At 36.8% G+C, this 23,032-nt stretch overlaps 1 protein-coding gene across 2 annotated transcripts in view; it reads left to right on the top strand.

Annotated features, from left to right (window-relative positions):
* Positions 1-20,397, top strand: part of RNF145 (ring finger protein 145) — a 69,781-nt gene extending 49,384 nt beyond the window's left edge. For both annotated transcript variants that reach the window (XM_037798812.1, XM_037798811.1), the window contains exons 7-11: positions 3,262-3,402; positions 5,805-5,987; positions 15,176-15,323; positions 16,408-16,764; positions 18,772-20,397. In XM_037798812.1, coding sequence (XP_037654740.1) covers positions 3,262-3,402; positions 5,805-5,987; positions 15,176-15,323; positions 16,408-16,764; positions 18,772-19,158 — 1,216 coding nt within the window. In that variant the 3' untranslated portion in view covers positions 19,159-20,397. The remainder of the gene's footprint in view (positions 1-3,261; positions 3,403-5,804; positions 5,988-15,175; positions 15,324-16,407; positions 16,765-18,771) is intronic.
* Positions 20,398-23,032: the final 2,635 nt, after the last annotated feature.

Raw genomic sequence — 23,032 nt, forward strand, 5'->3', positions numbered from 1 at the left:
AGTTCAAAACCACTGATTTGTCCTTAGAGTTTGTGTATTTTGTATCATGTAGGAAGTAAATAGTGAAGTTAGAATTCAAAAATTATTGACTTCTATTTGTATTCCATTGTGGTCAGAGATTGTGCTTTGAATATGTTCAATTGCTTGTTTGTTTTTTAATTTATTGAGGCTTGTTTTATGTCCCAGCATATTAGTCCATTCTGGAGAAAGATCCATGATCCCTAGAGAAAAATGAGTGTCCTGGTGATTTGGGATGTAAGGTTCTGTATATGTCTGTTAAAATTCTCTTTATCTCTTTCTCCTTTCTTTGTTTCTCTGTCGATAGGGCTCCCTTTAGTATCTGAAGTAGGGCAGGTCTTTTATTGGCAGACTCTCTCAGCATTTGTTTGTCTGTGAAAAATTTAAGCTCTCCCTCAGATTTGAAGGAGAATTTTGCTGGTTAAAGTATTCTTGGTTGGAAATTTTTCTCTTTCAGAATTTGAAGTATGTCATGCCACTGCCTTCTTGCTGCCATGGTGGCCGCTGAGTAGTCGCAACTTAGTCTTGTGTTGTTTCCTTTGTATGTGGTGAATTGCTTTTCTCTTGCTGCTTTCAGAACTTGCTTCTTCTCTTCAGTATTTGAGAGTCTGATCAGAATATGTCGTGGAGTGGGTTTATTTGGATTTATTCTATTTGGAGTTCGCTGGGTATTTATGCGTTGTGTATTTATATTGTGTAGAAGGTTTGGGAAGTTTTCCCCAACAATTTCTTTGAATACTCTTTCTGGACTTTTTCCCTTCCCTTCTGGGACACCAGTGAGTCTTAAATTTGGATGTTTTATTTTGTCTATCATATCCCTGAGATCCTTTTCAATTTTTTCAATTTTTTACTCCATTCTGTCCTTTGTTCTTTCATTTTCTGTTCTGTGGACTTCTAGGACACTGAGTCATTGTTCAGCTTCCTCTAATCTTGTATTATGAGTATCCAGAGTCTTTTTAATTTGGCCAACAGTTTCTTTTATTTCCATAAGGTCTTCTGTTTTTTTATTTACTCTTGCAATTTCTTCTTTATGCTCTTCTGGGGTCTTCTTTATGTCCCTTATATCCTGTGCCATGGTCTTCTTCATGTCCTTTATATCCTTTGCCATGTTTTCTTTCCTCGATTGTAGTTCTTTGATTAATTGCGCCAAGTACTGTGTTTCTTCTGATATTTTGATTTGGGTGTTTGGGATTGGGTTCTCCATATCGTCTGGTTTTAATCATATGCATTAAGATTTTCTGTTGTTTTTGGCCTCTTGGCATTTGCTTTGCTTGATAGGGTTCTTTCAAGTTGTAAAAAAAAATACCAATCTCATTTTTCAGAAATACAAGTTGGTGGCGTACACTTTCTCTAACTAACAGCAGATGGCGTCTGCGAGTCACCTGTACCCTTCAAGTCAGTTCTCCTCAACTTTGTCTTTGTAGTGTGTGGGGAAATGATTCTTGTGGGGTTCAGGTGGTGAACTCAGTTTGGGTATGTTGTTGGAGCTGTCCGCCCTGAATGTGGGGCATGTGTCTGGGTGGTTAGGGAGGCAGGGCAGCTTTAATATTCAAACCTCCCAGGTATTCCCGGAAATTCAAGGCTGTTGCAAGAATCTAAGCCTTCATTTCAGTTTTGCCCCTGATTTTCTCTGTCGTTGACCCACAAACCACTAGCATTGACATAGCGTCCCTGGGTTTTCCGAGCGGGCCCCCCTTCTCGGCTGTGATCTTCCAGGACCTCTGCTGAGGGAGTGCTGTGCCACGTCACAAGTGCACACCGTCCCTCAAGGGAAGCCCTGGGCCACCGGGCCATGCAGGGGCGCTCTCAGCCTGATGCAAAGATGGCTGAATGGGGCGTCTCCACCCCTCCCCACCCCCCCTTCACACAGTTCCTCCTTCCCAGCTCTGGGACAACTGGTGCGGCTCTGGGCTGTGGGCCTGGCTCTGGGCAGGAGTGTCTCCAGCCCGCCGGGGAGCCAGCTGCAAGCAGCAGGGTTTCTCCTTTTGGCTCTCCCCTCCACCCCTCTGGCCCTGAGGAAATCTGCAGTGGGCTATCCTCCACGCCAGACACCGAGAGGTTGGCTCGACCCACTCCTGCCATGCTTCACTGTGCGGTTCCCACCGTCGCAACTGCAGCCGCTCCTGGGTTTTTCCCTTTTTTTTTTTAAAAGAACCAGTCTGTCTCCAAATGCCAACCCCTGGCTTCCCCACACTGCAACGTGGCTGCAGGTCTTCAGCCAGCTTACTCGTTTCAGAATGCAGACTCCCGGTTTCACCAAGTGCATGGGCTCCTGTGGTTGTAGCAGACCTTGTCCAGCTGGTGCATCGTTGAAACTGGTATTCTGGGTCACCTTCTGGTTTTTATCTAGTATTTTTCATGGAGGTGTTTTTTTGCCCTGTCTCACCTAGCCGCCATCTTAGGTTCTCCTCCCAATCTGTTTTTGAACATTTTCCTTACACCAGAAAGAATCAGAATAAGAATAAAAAATAAAAGTAAAAAAGAACACCCAAATCACCCCCCCATCCCACCCTATTTTTCATTTAGTTTTTGCCCCCATTTTTCTACTTATCCATCCATACACTGGATAAAGGGAGTGCAATCCACAAGGTTTTAACAATCACACTGTGACCCCTTGTAAGCTACATTGTTATACACTCATCTCTGATATGCTTTTGAAAAAAATCCATAAAAAATGCATTTCTCTAAACCTAAATTAATTTAAGAAAATTTCTAAACACTAGTATGTAAGACACTTTTGTAGTTGTGGGAGTTGGGGACTAGTAAGTCAACATAGGCCCTGCCCCCTGGGAGTCAGCCAATAATCATAAAAGCAGTACAATCTGAACAATTGTAATAACAAACTCTTTTAGAAAGAACAATGGACAACTGCACAAGTTTCTTTTGAATTTAGTAGCATGCTGATTATATGTTTCTTAATGTTTGAACAAGATCTGAGCTCTTTAGAATTTTACTGCGTTTGAAGGAAATGATATATAATTAAGAAGAAAAATAAAGAAGATCGTTCTTTCAGAAATGGTGCCATGTGCTGGATATTTGCCAAAGAGATAGAAAGATGTAGGTTTGAATAATTATAAGAAGAATGAATTTGAATTATTAATAGCATGACTGGGGGATTTTACCTCAGATTTTGGTTGGGGTGTTCTAAGATGCGATTAAGCTTGGTGGTTATTTAAAGGCTTACGATGTTTTTATTCTAAATGGAAAATTTATGTCTGTTAACTTTTTCTCCCTTTTTTCCAGTATTGCTGAATGTTGCAGCACTCCTTATTCCCTTTTGGGTTTGGTCTTCACGGTGTCTTTTGTTGCCTTGGGTGTTCTGACACTTTGCAAGTTTTACTTGCAGGGTTATCGAGCTTTCATGAATGATCCTGCCATGAATCGGTGAGTTCTTTACACTACGTAAGATGCCTAGAAATTTCAATCTTACAGATAAGTTGGAGTAATAATGATGAATTTCTTTCGTTGATGAATTTTAGAGGAAATGGAATTCTGAGAGGTTTTGATTTATTTTTTTTCTGAATGGTTATAGCATTTGGATAAAAATACTATGAAGAAATCCTATATAAAAGAAGTATTTTTATTGTGTGAACATAATAATGCTTGTACTTTCCTTCCCTAGATTTATTGAAGAGATTTTTGATATCTTGCTTTTTTCCTATTTAAAGTGTAAGCGTCCTGCTAAAATCAGATTTCTGTATTTGATACTTTACTTTCTTAAAGGTGTTTGTTTCATGTTTGAACACAACTTGAATACTGATTGGAGTTTCAAAGAAAACATTAATGAGAATGCAGAATAGTTAATCTAGTTACTAAATAACTAAGATCATGTATTGGGAAACCCTACATCTAGAACTTCTTGTGATTCCTCTTGTTTTAATATAGAAGTTTAATGTCTACATTTATGTAAGTAACCTCTTAAAGTTCTTAAATTTTTATATGGATTATTGCAGTGTTAGTAGATGGTGAGTACCTTGCAAATTGAGGAAACCTTTTTTTTGTATATTAGGTTTTTTTTAAAAAAAAAGAAAAAAAATATGGCCATTAACTCCCTGACAGTCTCAGATAACACCTTTAAAATGGGAGGAAAAAGGAGAGGGAGATACCATGAAAAATAATTCATGTTTAAGTTTAGAAAATGCATATCATTCCAGAGGTTTAAAATGAATAGTGACAGCTTCTTCCTCTACTTTGCAAAGATATTTTTAAATTTCTTACAGGGACATCCACATTTTTGTTGTTGTTCAGTTCCACATACTATGCACATTATTCTGTACTTCATTTTTTCACTTAATATGTTTTATAGTTTTTTGTTTTGGTTTGGTTTGTTCTTTACGTCAACACATACAGATACGTCTCATTCATTTTGATAAAGGCATAGTATTCCATAGTTTGGGCTTATCTTTTTTGTTTTTGTTTTTTTTTTACTTTGCTATTAAAAAATATGCTGCTGTGAGTGTCTTTGTATATGTCATAGTAAAATAAACCCTTATGTACCCATCACCCATCTCCAGCAGTATCCACTTATGCCCAGTACCCACCCTGTCCTCTCCTGCTACCCACAGCTGCAGCTGTTTGGAACAAATCCAGATTTTATCCATACATTTTGTTTGTAAATATTTCATTCATAATGAAGTGATCATTCCTAATAAAAGAAGAATTCCTTGATATCAGATATCCTGCTGGTGTTCAAATTCCCCTGATTATGTAACTTAAAAAATTTTTTTTCTTTTTTTCTCAACTTGAGATTCAACTAAGGTCCATATTTGTCACTTAAGTCTCTCTTAATAGGCAGGTCCCCTTCTATCTCCCTGCTTTCCCCCTTGCATTTTATTTGTTGAAAGCACCAGGGTAATTATCCTACAGCCTTTCACAGTCTGAGTGTCCCACTATTCACTGTATTTTCTCTTATATCTTGACAACTTTTATAGTACATCCATAGGAGATATTTTTGCAAGTAAGATTATTAAGTGGATGAATATGTACATTTCAAACTTATTAGCAATTTTTTCTCCAGAAATGTTCTAAGTTCTATCTCTTTATACCTCAACATTAGTGTGCCTGTTTTCCCTCACATCTGTATCAATACTTGGTATCCTCAGTCTTATAATATTGGCTAATCTAGTTGTAGTTTTTAAACCTGGGACAGTCCTTTGCTCATTTCTCATTTATTTGTGAGAGTTCATTGTAAATCAAGCCAATAGGATAACAAGTCTTATGACTTTTTATGTGGTATATTTTCCATATGAAAATTAATTTTTTTTTTTTTTAAATTTGTATTTATTGTTCTCTTCCTTTATGTCTTCTGGGTCTTTTGGTCTGCTTTAAAAGACCTTTCTCCAGGATTTTTCAGACGTTCACCTATGATTTTCTTGGCTGGATCTATGATTTTATCTTTTATAATAGGATAGGTATCCTAATATAAATAGGTTAATTCATTGGATGGCTAAGAACGGAAGAAATATCTGGCTCATTAGCAAAGCCTGGTGGGAAAACTTTATTTTAAAAGTAGCTTTTTTCCCTCATTGTTGTATACGATAAAATAATAGCTATTACGCTTTTGCACATGTGGTCATATAATATATATGGCCACATATTATATTAATGTTATATAGTAATAGAAAGTTAATATACTGATCAGTTTTTTTGAATCTTAAAGTGAGATTAGATCCAGAAATATGTAACAAGTCTAATAAGCCTTTGGATTATTTTCTCTCAGAATTAAATGAGATCCTGATTATTGTATTTCTTCTCTCTCTGAAAATGTATGACGTTGTTGTTTTTAGGGGCATGACAGAAGGAGTTACGCTGTTAATCCTGGCAGTGCAGACTGGTCTAATAGAACTACAGGTTGTTCACCGTGCATTCCTGCTCAGTATTATCCTTTTCATTGTGGTAGCTTCTATCCTACAGTCCATGTTGGAGATTGCAGATCCTATTGTTTTGGCACTGGGAGCATCTAGAGACAAGTAAGAAACTTCCTGAAAGAAAAGTTTGTAATATTTTTTATGTGAATTTGTTGTCTGAAGATTTAGAAAATGCTCAAAGAGAGAACATAGATGGATAATTGGTGTAACTTAGGAGAACTCAACGAGTTTACATTTTTGTTTTTCCCAAATGAGATGTTTGATTTGTTTGACTTTTTAATGGTTATTTCTCTCTAGATTGCTATAGCTGTAAGTCACATCCAAGGCCCTGTAATTACTTATCAACTCACCTTTTCTTCTTTGGAGAATTTGATACTTTTTAAATTCATCTAGTTTTGAAATTAAGAACATAAAGCATAGAATTCAGTCTGGGAAATATGGAAAACAAAATATAATTTTATTCTATACAATAGCTGGAGAACAGAAAGCAGTGGAGGGATATGTAAATGAAGGAGAGAAAAATGAAGGCTGATAAGCAGTTATAAAGATAGGCATTTATGGAATAACAGCCCCATTAGATGACCTTTTTTTAGACAATTGCAACTTACACAGTTCATATTGGGGATTCTTGACACCTTATGGGGCCAGATGAAATTAGTAACTGGATTAATGTATAGCTCATGTTATAGAAATTTTATTAAGGATTAAAAATCAAATTATTACTTAGTTCTTTGAGATACTATTTTGGCTTTTTTGTAGTTTATGCAAGGAAATCAATAAGAAATCGCTTAAGATTCAGTGTCACTGTTTTTCCAACATTCTTTCCACGTTTTCATTATATTCTTGATTATATTATTGATTGTATTTTGATTATTGGTTATAGAAATACATCTGAATTTATTGCTTCTTTGGTATTTTATGAGTAAGGGAGCAGCTAATCTTTTGGGGGATAGAATTGTCTGAGCAAAATTTTTTTAACATTCTAATTAACATTTTAATTATAGTTCATCAGATTTATCTTTGTGTCCCCATCTGCCACATTTAAAACTTTCTCAAATGATAGGATGGCTGAAAGAATTTAATTTAAATAAGCCAAAAATTCATAGATATATTTCTGATCATCTTGATTATCATAATTCTAGTTATTTGAGATTTTTGAGGTTTAAGTAAAGTTTCTCAATAGAAGAATTTAAGATGTTGAACTTAATGGTGAGCTCAGCTAAATAGCCATTTAATAGACCTGAAAATTGGATTGTTTTGCTCTAAAGACAATTAGTATTTTATCATTTCTAGCACTATCTTTTAAAGTGTTAATAATTTTATCGTAAGAATAATATAACACCATAGAAAGTTTGGAAAATAGAAGAAAATGGTAATTCCACTACCATAAGAACCAGGAAATCCAGTTCTGGGTCCTTCCGGGTTGTTGAACTAGCATGTGACTACTGGCTTCCTCTTCCAAGATCAAACTAGAGGAAATTTAGAGGGAAAGGAAGCAAACTGAGAAGATTTTGTATGGGTGCTGGGTGGTTATTTTGGTATCTGTCCTGTTAACTGTAGTTGTAGTAGGTTTGGCCTAAGACAGGAGAGGCTGCACTAAGATGTGGGAAGATAAAATTGGGAAGAACAGTTAAGATTCTGTCTTCTTGCACACCATTGCCTATGGTAGGTAATAAGGGAATACTATGAACAGTTAAATGCCAGTGATTTTTAAAACAAATGAAATGGAAAAATTAAGAAAAAAATATAACCAGAGTTGACTAAAAAACAATTTAAAAACTTGAATAGTCTCTGATTTGTAGAAATTGAAGCAGTTGATAAACATCTTCATTCAAAGAAAACATGACCAAGATGGCATTACAGGCAATTTCTAGCAAACTTTGAAGGAACAGATTATCCCAGTTTTAAATAAATGCGGGGCAGTTGCAGGACAACAGAACAAAACAGTTTCAGATATTAGGAAAAATGCTCCTCAACTCATCATGTAAGGTCAGTATAATCCCAATATCAAAATCATACAGACATTATGAGAAAGATAAACTATAGTTTCATTTCACCCTTAGCAGGAGTTATGAAGCTTTTATATTATTGGCTGAAGGATAGATAACTTGACCAGTGGAATAGAGAGCCACAGAAGAGACCCATATACATATGGAACTTTGGTTTATGACAGAAGTAGCATGTCAAATGAGTGGGAGCAGGCAGTACTAGTCTATGATGAAGCCGGAAAAATTGAGTTTCCATTTGGAAAAGGATGGATTTGTATCCATCACCTCACAGCGTAAATTAAAGGATTAACTCCAGAGTATTACAGACTTAAATGCTTAATGTCAAAAAAAAAAAAAAAAAATTAGAACTCTACCAAGGTTATTATATTTTTGGACCTTCAAATAGAAAAGATTGCTTAAATTGACTATGAAAGAAGAACTTGATATATTTAACTATTAAAATCAGTAACATTTAAAAAATTCTAAAGATAACTTAATTGTATTGGAATGACAAATTGCAAACTGGGAGAAGATATTCATAGTATATACAACTGACCAAGCATTAGTCTCAAGAATAAACAACTACAGATCATTGAGAGAAATGAACAGAAGGCATGATCAGGCATTTAAAGAGGAGAGGAAACACATTTTAGTATGAAGAGAGGTTCTGTATCTTTAGTGTTTAGGGAAGTGTAAATCAAAACCACAAGGAGATACTATTTTATACTTGATTGACAATGAATAAATAGAAAGGAGAGTAGGGAATGTCTGCGAGTACCAGGCTGGGAGAAAATGTGATTCCATGGGATATCTCACGTTGCTGGTGGGAGTGGAAGTTGGTGCAATCAGTTTGGAAAGCAGTTTGCATTATCTCCTTCTAGGTATATACTCGAGACACTCTTGCACATGTACTATAGGAGACATGTAGAAGAATGTTCATAGCACGATTCACAATACCAAAATCCTGGTAACAACTCAGATGCCAATCAGACAGTAAAGTGGGTGAATAAAAGTTGATAATAGTCACAAGGAAATGTTAAAAATATAGTGACACTACAGTGTGGATGATTCATAACAATATAAAGGAAAAAAAAAACACCAAAATGATGATAATATATGTTGTTATTCTTTCTGTTGAAAATAAAATTTTAAAGTATACTCTTTAGGATACATACAGATTCAACAAAACTATAAGAAGAGAAGCAAACGCAGGATTCGAGATGATGGTTTCATCCGAAGGAGGGAGAGGCAGGGGCATGGAGTTGGCAGGCCCACCATGTGGTTAGATGTGGGTTATTGTCCAGGCCCTAGGCTTTGTTGAAAATTATTATCGTGGGTGATTTTTACATTCTTTAAAATAACAAATTAAATTACTAAGTAAGTAAAGGAGGGCCATGCACAGACCAATGATGAACCATCACAAACCAAGGATTATGATAATTCAGTTAATTTGCTGGGGATTAAAATAGGAAATGAAAAAGATTAATTTTCAAAGTAGAGGAACAATTAAGAGAATTAGTTATAGTTAATGAAATACTGTTTCTCTGACAGCATAAAGTAATAGTTGGGGGAAAAGATTTTTAGTTGTGTCTTTGGAGTTGCTTGGGCTATAGGTAATTTCAAGTGTTTAGCTTAAAAAGATGTCTGAGATAATTTTAGCTAGAAAGATAGTCTCTGCTTTTATTTATGAATGTTATTGCAGTTTATAAAAAGGAATTTTAGGGCTATAATCTGTTTACTCAAGTTATATAGCAGCTTCTCATTAGGCAAGCTTTTTAAGAAACAAATTGGGGTGAGTGCAAAATTTGTTTTGTTTTCATTTTAGTGTTGTAATACTGTTGGAACATGGTCTCTCATTTTTTCCTATTGTTTGCTTTTAAGTTTAAATTCCTTTAAATAAGGATTTATGTGTGTATGTATACACATCTATGTCAAAATCAGATTCATATGAATGTATTTTTAAAAACTCAAATAGATTTAACTCATCAGAATATTGTATAAACTTTCTGTGTGTGAGAGTATATATTTAAATATGTATATGTGAGGAGAACCTAAGGTGGTGGCTAAGTGAGACAAGGCAAAGAAACACCTCGGTGAAAAGTACTAGATAAAAGCCAGAAAGTGACCCAGAACACGATTTCCAGTGATGCACCAGTGAGACAAGGTCTGCTACATCCACAGGGACCATGCATTTCGTGAAACCAGAACTCTGCATTCTGAAACGAGTGAGTGAGCCAGCTGAAAGTCTGGCGACCACACTGCTGTGTGGGAAAACCGTGGGTTGGCGTTTGGAGACGGACTAGTTCTTTTTAAAAACAAAAAAACAAAACCCGGGAGCAGCTGCAGTTACAATGGTGAGAACCGCGCAGTGAAGCACGGCAGGAGCATGCTGTCCCAACGTCTTGGTGTCTGTCATGGAGGATAGCCCGCTGCTGATTGTCTCGGGGCCAGGGGGCAGAGGGGAGCCAAAAGGAGAAAGAAACCACGCCCCTTGTAGCCATCTCCCCGGCGGCCTGGAGACGCTCCTGTCTAGGCCCGGAGCCATAGCCCAGAGCTGCACCAAGGGTCCCAGTGTGACGGGGAGTGTTTCCTGCAGCACTGCGCACACACCACAGTATCGGCCGTAAACAGTGGCCATTAGTGCACCAACAGCTAATTGTCCCGGAGCTGGGAAGGCGGAGCTGTGTGAAAAGGGGAAATTAACACGCCCCATTCAACCATCTTTACAGCAGGCTGGGAACGCTCCTGCATGGCCAGCAGCCCAGGGCCTCCCTGGAAGGCTGGTGCGCACTTGTGACGTGGTACAGCCTTCCCTCAGCAGAGGTCCTGGAAGAGCACTGCTGGGAAAGGGGACCCACTCGGAAATCCCAGGGACCATACGCCAATACCAAGCACTTGTGGGTCAGCAGCAGAGACAGTCTGTGGCAAGACTGAAATGAAGGCTTAGACTCTTGCAACAGCCTTAAATCTCTGGCTGGGAATACCTGGGAGGTTTGATTATTAAAGCTGCCCTCCCTCCCTAACTGCTCAGACACACGCCCCACATTCAGGGTAGACAGCACCAACAACACACCCAAACTTAGTGCACCAATTGAACCCCACAAGAATCAGATCCCCACACACCACAAAGACAAAGTTGGGGAGAACTGACTTGAGGAGAATAGGTGACTCGCGGGCGCCATCTGCTGGCTAGTTAGAGAAAGTGTATGCCACCAAACTGTAGATCTGATAAATTAGAGATTGGTACATTTTATATCCAGAAAGAACTCTATCAAGTAAGGCAAATGCCAAGAGGCCAAAAACAACAGAAAATCTTAAGCATATGATAAAACCAGACTATAAGGAGAACCCGAACCCAAACACCCAAATCAAAAGATCAGAAGAGACAGAGTACTTGGCACAATTAATCAAAGAACTGAAGTCAAACAACTAGAGCATGGCTCAGGACATAAAGGACATGAAGAAGACTCTAGAAGAACATAAAGAAGAAACTGCAAGAGTAAATTAAAAAAATAGATGATCTTATGGAAATAAAAGAACTGTTGACCAAATTAAAAAGATTCTGGGTTCTCATAGTACAAGACTAGTGGAAGCTGAACAACGATTCAGTGTCCTCAAGGACCACAGAACGGAAAATGAAAGAGCAAAAGAAAGAAGGGGGAGAAAAATTGAAAAAATCGAAATGGATCTCAGGGATATGATAGATAAAATAAAACGTCCAAATTTAAGACTCATTGGTGTCCCAGAAAGGGAAGAAAAGGGGAAAGGTCTACAAAGAGTATTCAAAGAAATTGTTGGCGAAAACTTCCCAAACCTTCTACACAATGTAAATAAACAAAGCATAAATGCCCAGTGAACTCCAAATAGAATAAATCCAAACAAACCCACTCCAAGACATATTCTAATCAGACTGACAAATACTGAAGAGAAGGAGCAAGCTCTGAAAGCAGCAAGAGAAAAGCAATTCACCACATACAAAGGAAACAACATAAGACTAAGTAGTGACTACTCAGCAGCCACCATGGAGGTGAGAAGGCAAGTGGCATGACATATTTAAAATTCTGAGAGAGAAAAATTTCCAACCAAGAATTCTTTATCCAGCAAAACTCCCCTTCAAATTTGACGGAGAGCTTAAATTTTTCACAAACAAATGCAGAGAGATTTTGCTAATAAAAGACCTGCCTTACTTCAGATACTAAAGGGAGCCCTATCAACAGAGAAACGAAGAAAGGAGAGAGAAATATAGAGAAATTTAACAGACATATATAGAATATTATATCCCAAATCACCAGGACACACATTATTCTATAGTGATCATGGATCTTTCTCCGGAATAGATCATATGCTGGGACATAAAACAAGCCTCAATAAATTTTTTTAAAAAATTGAATTTATTCAAAGCACATTCTCTGACCACAGTGGAATACAAATAGAAGTCAATAACCATCAGAGACTCAGAAAATTCACAAACAACTGGAGGGTAAACATGAGGGGGAGTTGAAAACATTCCTGGATAATCAAAAGCTGAGGGATTTCGTCACCACTAGATCAGTCCTATAAGAAATGCTAAAGGGGAATTGAGTAGGCTGAAAGGAAGGGACAGTAAACAATTGACTGAAACCACATGAAGAAATAAAGATTTCCAGTAAAGATCACATGGTAAATATACATACCAATACTACTGTATTTTTGATTTGTAACTCCACTATTTGCTTCCTACAGGATCTAAAATACATAAACTGTAATGATAAATCAGTGGTTTTCGACTCAATGTAAAATATGTAATTTTTTGACAAGAACTACATAAAGGTGGGGTAATGATGGAGTATAGGAACATAGTTTACGTGTCCTATTGAAGTTAAGTTGGTATCATAGAAAAACAAGATTGTTATAGATTTAAGAGGTTAAATTTAAGCCCCACGGTAAACACAAAGAAAGTATCAGAGTATATGATGATAGAGGTGAAAAGTAGAGTAAGGGTTACAAGAAGTGGGGGAAGGGGCAATGGGGAGTTAAGAGATGAGTGTAGGGTTTCTGTTTGGGGTGAAGGGAAATTTCTAGTAATGGATGGTGGGAAGGTGATAGCATTGCAACATTCAAATGTAATTAATCCCACTAATGGAATGCTAGGGAGGGGTTGGAATGGGAAGATTTAGGCTGTAAATATGTTTCCACAATTAAAAAAAAAAAAAAGAGCAGTCTAAATAGATAATGACAATTAAATGCCAAGGATGACCCTGGATGGGATCTGAGGATGGAGGAGAGGAGGCTCAAAGGGACACAGTTGGGACAAAAGAAAAAAAAAAGGAAATATAGAATGTAAGCTTTGTATCAATGTTGAATTTCTTGAACTTCTTAGCTGCACTTAATGGGATTACATAAAAGAATGTTCTTGTACATGGAAAATATATATGTGATTTATATTGTTTGTTCAAGGATGTGTGCAGCTTGCTCTCTTATGTTCGGAAGACAGAGCAATAGATGATGGATGATAGGGAGAGAGGGAGGGAAGGAAAGAAATGGTGTGACAGGATGTTAAAGTTGGTGGATCGGGGTCGGGGTCGGGGTATGCTGGAGTTCTGTGTATGGGGTTTGTATTGTTTTTGCAACTGTTCCTGTAAGTGAATTTATTTCAAAATAAAATTAAAAAATATGTATATGTTTTTTAATAAATACGTGTTTTCAATAAATAGGTCAAAGCCAACTTGATTTTGAAAAATATATTTAAGGTTTTAAGGCAAATCACCCCGTTAAAGAAAATCACCTATAATTCACCCATCTAACATAGTTCAACTGTTAGTACACTAATTCCTTCCTGCTGTTCTTTCTTTAAAAAAAAAGTAAAATTATTTGTTCATGCTTTGAATTTTAAAGCAGAGCTACTGATAGTTTTATGTTTGTCCCTTAACCTCTGATAATAGAAATGATAAACTTTGCAAAGTACTTAGCTTTAGTTTTTATTGTTGTAAATTCACTCTTACCTCTGAATTATTAATTATAGGTGGTGTCACACAATAGAGCATTGAACTTTTGTGTGTGACTAATTTTTATTCCCCATCTCAGTTATAATTAAAAGTAGGAAAGATGGTATATAGTACTCTTAATTTGATCTCCTTGAGACATTTTGCATGAATTTGAGAACATATCAAGGATGCTGATATTTAATTAAAACAGTTTAATTTTCTTGCAGCCATAAGCTTTAAATTATTTTGGTTGAAACCCATATTTCTTCACAATAGTTTTTATTAATCTGTGTTCATGTTTTATATGAAGTCATTAAAGAATAATTTTATGTCTGAATACTTAGTTTTCATAAATTGAATGTTTTCAAGAGGGGGAAACATTGTTTTGGATCATGCTGGTTTCATTTTAGATTTGTGACCATTATATTAAAAAATTATCCCCAACATTGCTTGGTGGTTTCCTCATAAATGGGGTATTTAAGATAAAGAGCTTTATGAGTAAAATCTTAGGGGAGGAAAATCACACCTTTTTTCCATTGCATGGAAGCATTTTTCAGAATTCTGCTTAAAGTACTTGCTAGGGAAAGTTTGTGTTCTTTTTAATGTATTTTTCTTTTAGAAGGTAGTATCTGATCTGCCTTAAATTGGAGTATATTTAAAGAATGATCTATTAGAATGTTATAATATATGAAGAAGTACACAAAAGCAAAAAACAGATTCAGAGGCCAAGTCTTTTACCTGCATCCCAAACCAATTGGTATTCTCCTTCTGCCATAGCCAGGGGCTGTCTCCTGTGTACGTATTTCACTCTTAGCAACAGGTAGGGTTTGGGTGGTATTAGAAACTTCAATCTAGGTCTGACAAATTTCTTCAATTCTTGGGTACCTTAAGAGTATAAAGTTGTTTATTTATTCTTCTATGAAATAACTATGGTAACGTCTGTCCTTACTTCAGAGAACTTTGCACATGGGTAGCTGGTGGATAGGTAAGAAAAGGAAATAATAGATGAAAAATAGTTTGAAAAATATCAAGCAGAAACAAATTAGCAAGTTTTATGTGGCACCTATTCCACACAAGCCTTTGTGCTTAGGAGATGTGAGGCTTATGGATAGAGTTATGGTCCTTTTTCAAGAATTTAAATTTGAGGGATAAGACATGTATGTGTAACAATTGAAGTAATACTATTTAGTGTCTAATTGATTTGTACAGCTGTTAAGAATTCTGAGAGGGTAAAATATTTGGGAGATTTAATTATGGTACAAGAACTGTTAGTTGTTGATGTAATTGTTGTGCTGCTGGATGGCAGGCACTTTAAAAAAATAATTTTATCTTTCTCCAGGAGTTTATGGAAACACTTCCGCGCTGTGAGCCTTTGTTTATTTTTACTGGTATTCCCTGCTTATATGGCTTATATGATTTGCCAGTTTTTCCACATGGATTTTTGGCTTCTTATCATTATCTCCAGCAGCATCCTCACCTCTCTTCAGGTAAGCCTAGCATTAATTTTATATAATAGCTGATTTTCTTATTTTTTCTTTTGGAAAAAGAATTAAACCTTTTCAAGATTAATGATTATAAGTTGCCAATACAGGTGACTGCTTCCCCATCCTCTTTTCTAGAACATGTTGCTTTATTTGAGCATAGGAGTTAGAAGGCAATTATTAAAATCCTAGACCTATCTATATGGCTGTACTTACTTATTAATGTAATTAAGCTTTTTAAGTTTCTCTCTTTCAAAATGGTATGATGCAGAGCTGTCGTGTGAATCTAAATTTATTATTAATTATAAAATATTAAAAGTTTTTAGAGCCTTTCAGTGTGTTAATATTTTAAACACCCACTTGAAAATATCCCTCATTTTTTAAAATTGATTGTTTAATAGTGTGTAGGTTAATTTCCACATATTTGTAAAATTTCCAGGTTTCCTTCTGTTACTGATTTCTAGCTTTATTCCACTGTGTCTGAGAAGATACTTTGTGTGATTTCAGTGTTTTAATTTATTAAGGTTTGATTTGTGGTCTAATGTGTGGTCTATCCTGGAAAATGTTCCATGTGCACTTGAGAAGAATGTGTATTCTGCTGTTGGGTACAGTGTGCTGTACATGTCCATTAGGTCTAATTGGTCCATAGTGTTGTTCAGGTACTCCATTTCTTCATTGGTCTTCTGATTGGATATTATATTTTATTGGAAGTGGTATATTGAAGCCTCCAACTGTTGTTGTAGTATAAGTAAAAGCATTTTCAGAGTTGAGGAACAGGAAAAACCATGGAATTAGGGATTGAGATCTAATTGATAGGTGTTGGTGGCCTAGGGAATAAGGGGAAGGGATGAGTCAGAAACCTGATACCTAATCAGAGGGTCATTTTAGGAGAATTAGGTCCTAAGGTATGGCTTTCCGGTATCGAATACTTGTATTATTAAAATCACCCACATTTTAATTACTATTTAGATATTAAATACGGCATCCTAAAAGTACCAGGTATGTGTTATTTATTGTTTAAAATTTTTAAGAAAGCTTTTTTAGTGACTATACATATGTATTAATATGCATACTTTTTTTTTTTTTCCAGGTTCTGGGAACACTTTTTATTTATGTCTTATTTATGGTTGAGGAATTTAGAAAAGAGCCCGTGGAAAACATGGATGATGTTATCTACTATGTGAACGGCACTTACCGTCTGCTGGAGTTCCTCGTGGCCCTCTGCGTGGTGGCCTATGGAGTCTCAGAGACCATCTTTGGAGAATGGACAGTGATGGGCTCCATGATCATCTTCATCCATTCCTACTATAATGTGTGGCTTCGGGCCCAGCTGGGGTGGAAGAGTTTTCTTCTCCGCAGGGATGCTGTGAACAAGATCAAATCATTACCCATTGCTACTAAAGAGCAGCTTGAGAAACACAATGATATTTGTGCCATCTGTTATCAGGTAACTTGCACAGTAAGAATCCAGGCAGGCAGGGACATATAATGTGGTATATCCTTTAGAATTTTAACCGCGTTAACTGAATTCAACCTGAAATTTCCAGGCAGAATTATCTCCTGTGTAAAGAAATGGGCCGCAAAAATTATTAAAGACCTGATAAAATACCTCCATTCTATTTCTAAATTAAGTTTTTAATTTGGTCCTCGGATTCTAATTCATTGTTGTTATTTTCAACATTATTGCTCACCCATATATAAAGGAAAAACAGGTCAGGTGTATTTTATTTTTACTCCTGAATACACACACGCACACGAACACACACACATATTATGAAATAATACTATCAATCAGGAGTCAGCAACTTTTGAAAAGTGGTGTGCCAAGATTCTGACTCATTTCCTTCTAGTTTGTGGAAAGAGTATGTGCTTGCCCGTGTGTTGCTGGATTTATAAGACAGATACAAGCCTTTGGGGCCCAGGTTTGGGTGTATGGGGGTGGGGGTGGTGGTGAACAGATAAGGTAAAGGCCATCAGTTGTTGTACAATTGAGGTTGGTCTGCCTGTCATCTTTGGCACAAGCTGATTGCCTTTTATATAAAAATTAAAGATAATTAAATCAGTTTGGAAATAAACAAAAAATTAGCCTATTCTTTTTCAAATAAGAATTTCTCCAGATAGTATATTGTAACTACCACTTTTTTTTATTGTGAATAGAGCATACTTTGGGGTACTAGCAAAAAAAAAAAAAATGTTTTCCAGATTGCATTTTTCCATTTTGGGGGTGACATGGAGTGAAGTAGGTTTCCTCTCCCAGGTTGAACAATAGTCATTCTCTTAGTTCTGTGTTTGTTATTAAAGTGATCTCCAGCCCCTTTGACCTAGGTAGCCTGATTGTACTCAGGACAAAGCACATCAAAAACAGATCTGGAGCACATCAGTTTTAGCCACTGAAATCTATTTCATATCTGGGATTCAAGAGTCTTTTTTTTTTATGTCTCCTGTTGTCACATCACTTTTTTTGAGATGCTAGACCTACCTGCTGATATCACGTAGAAAATAACAGTCAACTTGCTTAGCTCCCTAGCTGGCTGCTTTTCCTTGGATGGCTTTCTGCTTTAAAATTGATTCCCAAGTGTTACCAGTTCTTGGCAAGGAATTCTGGGATAGCCACAGCTCCTTGTTTGGGAACTTTAAACAAAATTTATGGTTGGGTCACCAAGATGTGTATATTCTTACAATTTTCATGTCTTCAGCCATCCCTCCACAAATGTTTCTTAATACAAGGACTATTAATACACAGTATACCACTCCGTATTCTGGTGGTTATCTAACTGGAGTGTGATAAAAATCACGTGGGTGGCTTGTTGTAACTGTAGAGTTATGAGTCCCATCTTCAGACATCCTGATTCATAGGTCTTGGATGGCCCCAAAATATGTCTTGTTTACAAGTACCCCAGGTGATTCTGATGTAGGATGAGAAACCCGGCTTATACAGACCAAATCTTAAAAACTGGGTATATATTGGCCCTAATGAAATTGCCACTTCCTTGCCAATACCCTGGTATTTTGTGGCTGTTACAATTTTGGTCTCCTTGTAAATAATCTCATTATGAGTAATCTGTTCAGTTGTATTGAAGCATAACTGCGAAAAAGTCTTGTCTCTAATATTAGATTTTCTGAGGTTATAATTAATACTGGTGTCATACCATCAGAGACCTAGTAATCACACTGCTGCAATTGTGTAACCCTTGGGTTTCATCCTAGGAACTCAGGAAGGATGAGTTCTTCTTCATTTTTGGTTTTTACTTCTTTTAATTATTTAGCCATTGTTCTTTTATTTGTATATGGAAATCTCTGATTGCAAGAGGATTATTATTCAAATATAAAATGAGTTTTATTCTAAGATCTGTGTTAGAAGTTTTTCATTGTGGGGAACATTTGGGAGTAGCACCAGAGTTTTTAGATAATAGGCATTTATAAGGTATCTTTTTTTTTTTTCCCCCTATTTTAGGACATGAAATCTGCTGTAATCACGCCTTGCAGTCATTTCTTCCATGCAGGATGTCTTAAGAAATGGCTGTATGTTCAGGAGACCTGTCCTCTGTGTCACTGCCACCTTAAAAACTCCTCCCAGCTTCCAGGATTGGGAACTGAGCCAGTTCCACAACTTAATGCTGGAGCTGAGCAAAACATTGTGCTTCAGGAAGGTACTGAACCCCCAGATCAAGAGCATCCTAGAGGGACCAGGATACAAGAAAATCCTAGTGACAGTAATGAACACGTTGCCAGAACATCAGATAACCAGGAAGGGACTTTTGATCCCAAGGAACATCCTCTCAGTGCGAAAGATGAAGCATGCCCTCTCGAGGTCAGCCTAGAAGTAAAGAAGCAGGAATAACACTTTGATATTCTGGAGGAGTCATTAACTCAAGGGGCAGTTCATGCTCAGATTTGAGGAGTATATGAGATGATAGGCAGGAAACTGACATTCCAAGGATCTAATCCAGGAAGTACTCTCAGTGGAGACCACCTGCTTTCATTCCCTTGACATTGTGGGAGAAAATTTGAAATGTATGCTAATGAAAATGTATTTATATATTCTGTGCTGATGTTTTGTTGAGGTTTGCCAAGAAAATTCAACCTCAACAACTTCAGAAACTGTCCCTGATTGTAAGGGATAAATAATACCAGATTTGAGTGTTTGAAAGGGGCTAAGGAAAGGAGGTTAAAGAGCATGGGAAGGACAGCATGGGAAGAAGCAGGCAGAAGTGGAACAGACATTTCACTTTCTTTGGGACAAGATTATTCTTGTTACAAAGTATGAGTAGTTACCGGCCCTGTTCTCCACCTCCCTTTTTCTCAGTTAATTGGAACTTGGTCAGGAGATTATTGAGTTTTGTACAGCACTGAAGTGAAATCAAAGATGTAAAAGCCTTGATTATATTCAAAGATTGAAGCACGCTCATATTCCGTATGTGCTTTTGGGGGAGGGGAGGGTGGGCATTTGGGCCTAGCGGGTGCATTCATGTCATCTGAGACTCCTGAACTTTATGATGGAGTCTTCAATATTTTGATGTATATGAAACTTTTGTTAATATATCGTATACTGTATTGGCTGTGTGAAGTAAACTAAAACTCTAATGAACCCTTTGGAGCCCACTATAGTTTGGGGGCCAAAGTGGGAAGGGCTTTAGGGCACTGATAAAGGCCGTAGGTGTACTTTTCAATCCTGTGTAATGTTTAATTATTGCAACTGAATCAAAACAGTGTTAAATTATGGCAATATTTGCACTTTGGGAATGAATACATACTTGTATGATCACACTCTGCAGTTGCCACTTTTAAAGCTGTTAATAGATTTTGCACCTTTTCTTTGACAAGGATATGTCATATTTAAATTTTTACATTCATCGTGGCTATAGGTAGAACTGGGGAGGGGGGAATGTAATTTTTTATGGGAATTTTGATATGAAAAGAAACTAGTCATTTATTTATACAATAGGCTTGCCTCAAAAAGTGTTTTTCAGACTTGGTATTCCTAATGTGGGATGTGACTTATTTTATTTTTAGTAGCAAACTTGGATGTAGACTGACAGACATAGGCTGAATGTCTTAATAAATTTAAATTTGAAGATAATTGTTTATCTCCTGTGATTATTACTGTGAAGTATTTTGTTGAAATTTTGTTCTTATGAGGTTCTTTTCTTATCTGACTGGGCTTTTTACATCTTGATCCCTGCCCTGCAGATGGCAAAGATCTGTGGTTGAAAAAGATCAACCCGTTTTTTGAAATATTCTGTCTCGGTGGTATCAAACTTAACACTGCATCAGAAGCATCTGGGGAGCTAGCTTTTTTAAAAATTACTCATTACTGAGCCCCACTTCAGATGTACTGAATCAGCCTTTGAGGGTGCCTGAGAATATGCATTTTGAAGCTTCCCGGGTAGTTCTTTCCAGGTAGCCTGCCACCAGCACAATTTTATGTTTAGAAAACAAGTGGCTAGCCTAGAATCAGTTTCTCCCAAATGAGGCTGGTAGTTTTCACCATCATTTTGGTGGTCGAGGCTAGGTAGAGAACAGAGCAGATGGCTCCCTCTAGTGGTAATAAAGCTGTTATCAAAGACCTCGCAGTAGTAATCTCTGATAAAACAGTGATTTTCACCCTCTGTGTAAAAGGTACTGCTTTCCAATATTAAACTTTTTGGTGTACTGCTTGAAGGAATAAAATTGCAGATGAAGTTATAGTCATTAATTGACATAGTTAACTTGGTTGTCTTTGAGCAGTGTGAGAACCTGTTCACTGCTCTGGCCAAAGGGCTTCCTCATATAATCATAAGGAAATGTACTCAGATGTTTTAATAAAAGCAGAGATTTTATTTGTATCAGTTTCATATTATAGTGCACTTTTAATTACTGTTTTTTATATAGTACGCATTTTGCCTCCTAATAGCAAGTAGACCCCAGTTCTACACCAAGTCACATGAGCCTCTCAGCTGCGTAGCTTCTTGGACAAATATCTCTGTGTCACTGCACATCCTTTTGCTTCAGTCAGGGCAACTAGATTATGTCATAGTAACAAAGAACCTCAAAATCTTAATGACTTGAAAGCAACAAAGGCTCATATTTCACACTGCACAATGTCCATCTGCCAGTTGGTAGGGGTGCTCTAATCAACACAGACAGTTGGGGCTCTAGGTTTATGGATCAGCCACTATCTAGGGCATTCCTGATGGCCATGCCAAAGGGAGAGTGCTCTGGGAGGCCGTGCACCAGCACTACATGCTCCAGGAGTCGGAGTGGATCTTGTCATTCCTTGGCCCAAACTGCTCCTATGGCCCCACAAGCCACAAGAGGGCGCCGAGGTTCAGCCTTCCTCCCATGACCTGGAGAAGAACATACCATAGAGTAGTGCTGGCTCTGAAGCCTATGTTGAAGCAACAGTTAATTATCACATTGTTCACAGTTTGGGCACACACCTGTGAATGGTTCAAAGTATACCACTTGAAAACCTCTAAATTACTTTGCTCCTTGTTTATACTGGGATGGTAGCATTGGATAATGCCATCCTTATTTTAAATTCCTACTTTGCAGTCATTTGTGTTACAGTTTGTAACTCACTGCCAAACCTTTAGACTTACGAAGAAGACAAAGTTTAACCATCGAGTTTATGTTTGAAAAGAAACCAAGAAAAATAGATTCAATTTCCCTTCTCTTATGCTTGATCAAATTAAATGAGAAAATATCAAAACCTTTATGGACCCTGTTAGTTTTTAGGCCACGTTTCCTATACACTTAATGTTTCCCACTGTTTTCAGGCAAGTGCATTTTTTTTTTTCACTCATGATCAGTATTCTATTAAAAACTTTAATGAAGTTTATCACCTAATAAGCTTTGATATCAGTGTGAGTACTAAGCAGTCTAAACCCTCATACTAGTTACCAACATATATTTCCACTTAGTGTTGTTTTTCACTATTAACCATTCTTGTGAACTAACTCATGCTATTTTCATGGTAAGTCTCTAGAGTTCTGTTTTTTAAACATTGAATGGAACATGATGCTCATTGAAATTTCCCATTAGGATTTGGGTGTTTCCTCTGAACAACTTCCATGTTTTCATGGGCATTTTCTATTGGAAACACTCTTCCCAAAAAGTTTTGAGGGGGGGATGTGAATGTAATTGATTAATGGAGAAAGGAGAAACTCAAGTTTTCAAGGGCCTTTTTCTACGGTAATGCAACAAGGGTCTTATAAATATTAAATTATGTGCCAATTTTGAAAAACACCTTTTAAAAAAATAGTTCTCCACTTCATTTGCCTCCACTGTGGCTTTCTTAAAAATAGAGTTATTTCAATTATGGTTTGATTATTAAAAAAAAAAAAAAAAAAAAAAATAGGTTGCATGTTTTTCAAAATTTGTTTTCTCTCATTTTTTTCAACACTTGTCATTATTTGGAAAATAAAATGTTGAAAAGGAATGAAAATCACCCATAATCTCACTTTTGGAATGTCTTGTAAGTTAACTTTTATATTTGATGATAGCAGACCTCTCCTGTAGACAAACACACACACCCACCCATCCAGGGGTCATTTTCACTTCTCTTTTTAAAAGTCTACTGCATGATCATTTGGCCTCTGAAATTCAAATATGTTCCAAACAATTTTGTAATTCGTCAGTTAAGCCACACCTGTTTCTCCCACCTTTGAAGATAAAGAAATGGTATGGCTTTTAAAAATAGGGTTACATTTTATGGGTAGTACTTGGTTAAAAAG

This window comes from Choloepus didactylus, chromosome 11, assembly GCF_015220235.1.
Source record: "Choloepus didactylus isolate mChoDid1 chromosome 11, mChoDid1.pri, whole genome shotgun sequence".
Taxonomy (NCBI): Eukaryota; Metazoa; Chordata; class Mammalia; order Pilosa; family Megalonychidae; genus Choloepus; species Choloepus didactylus.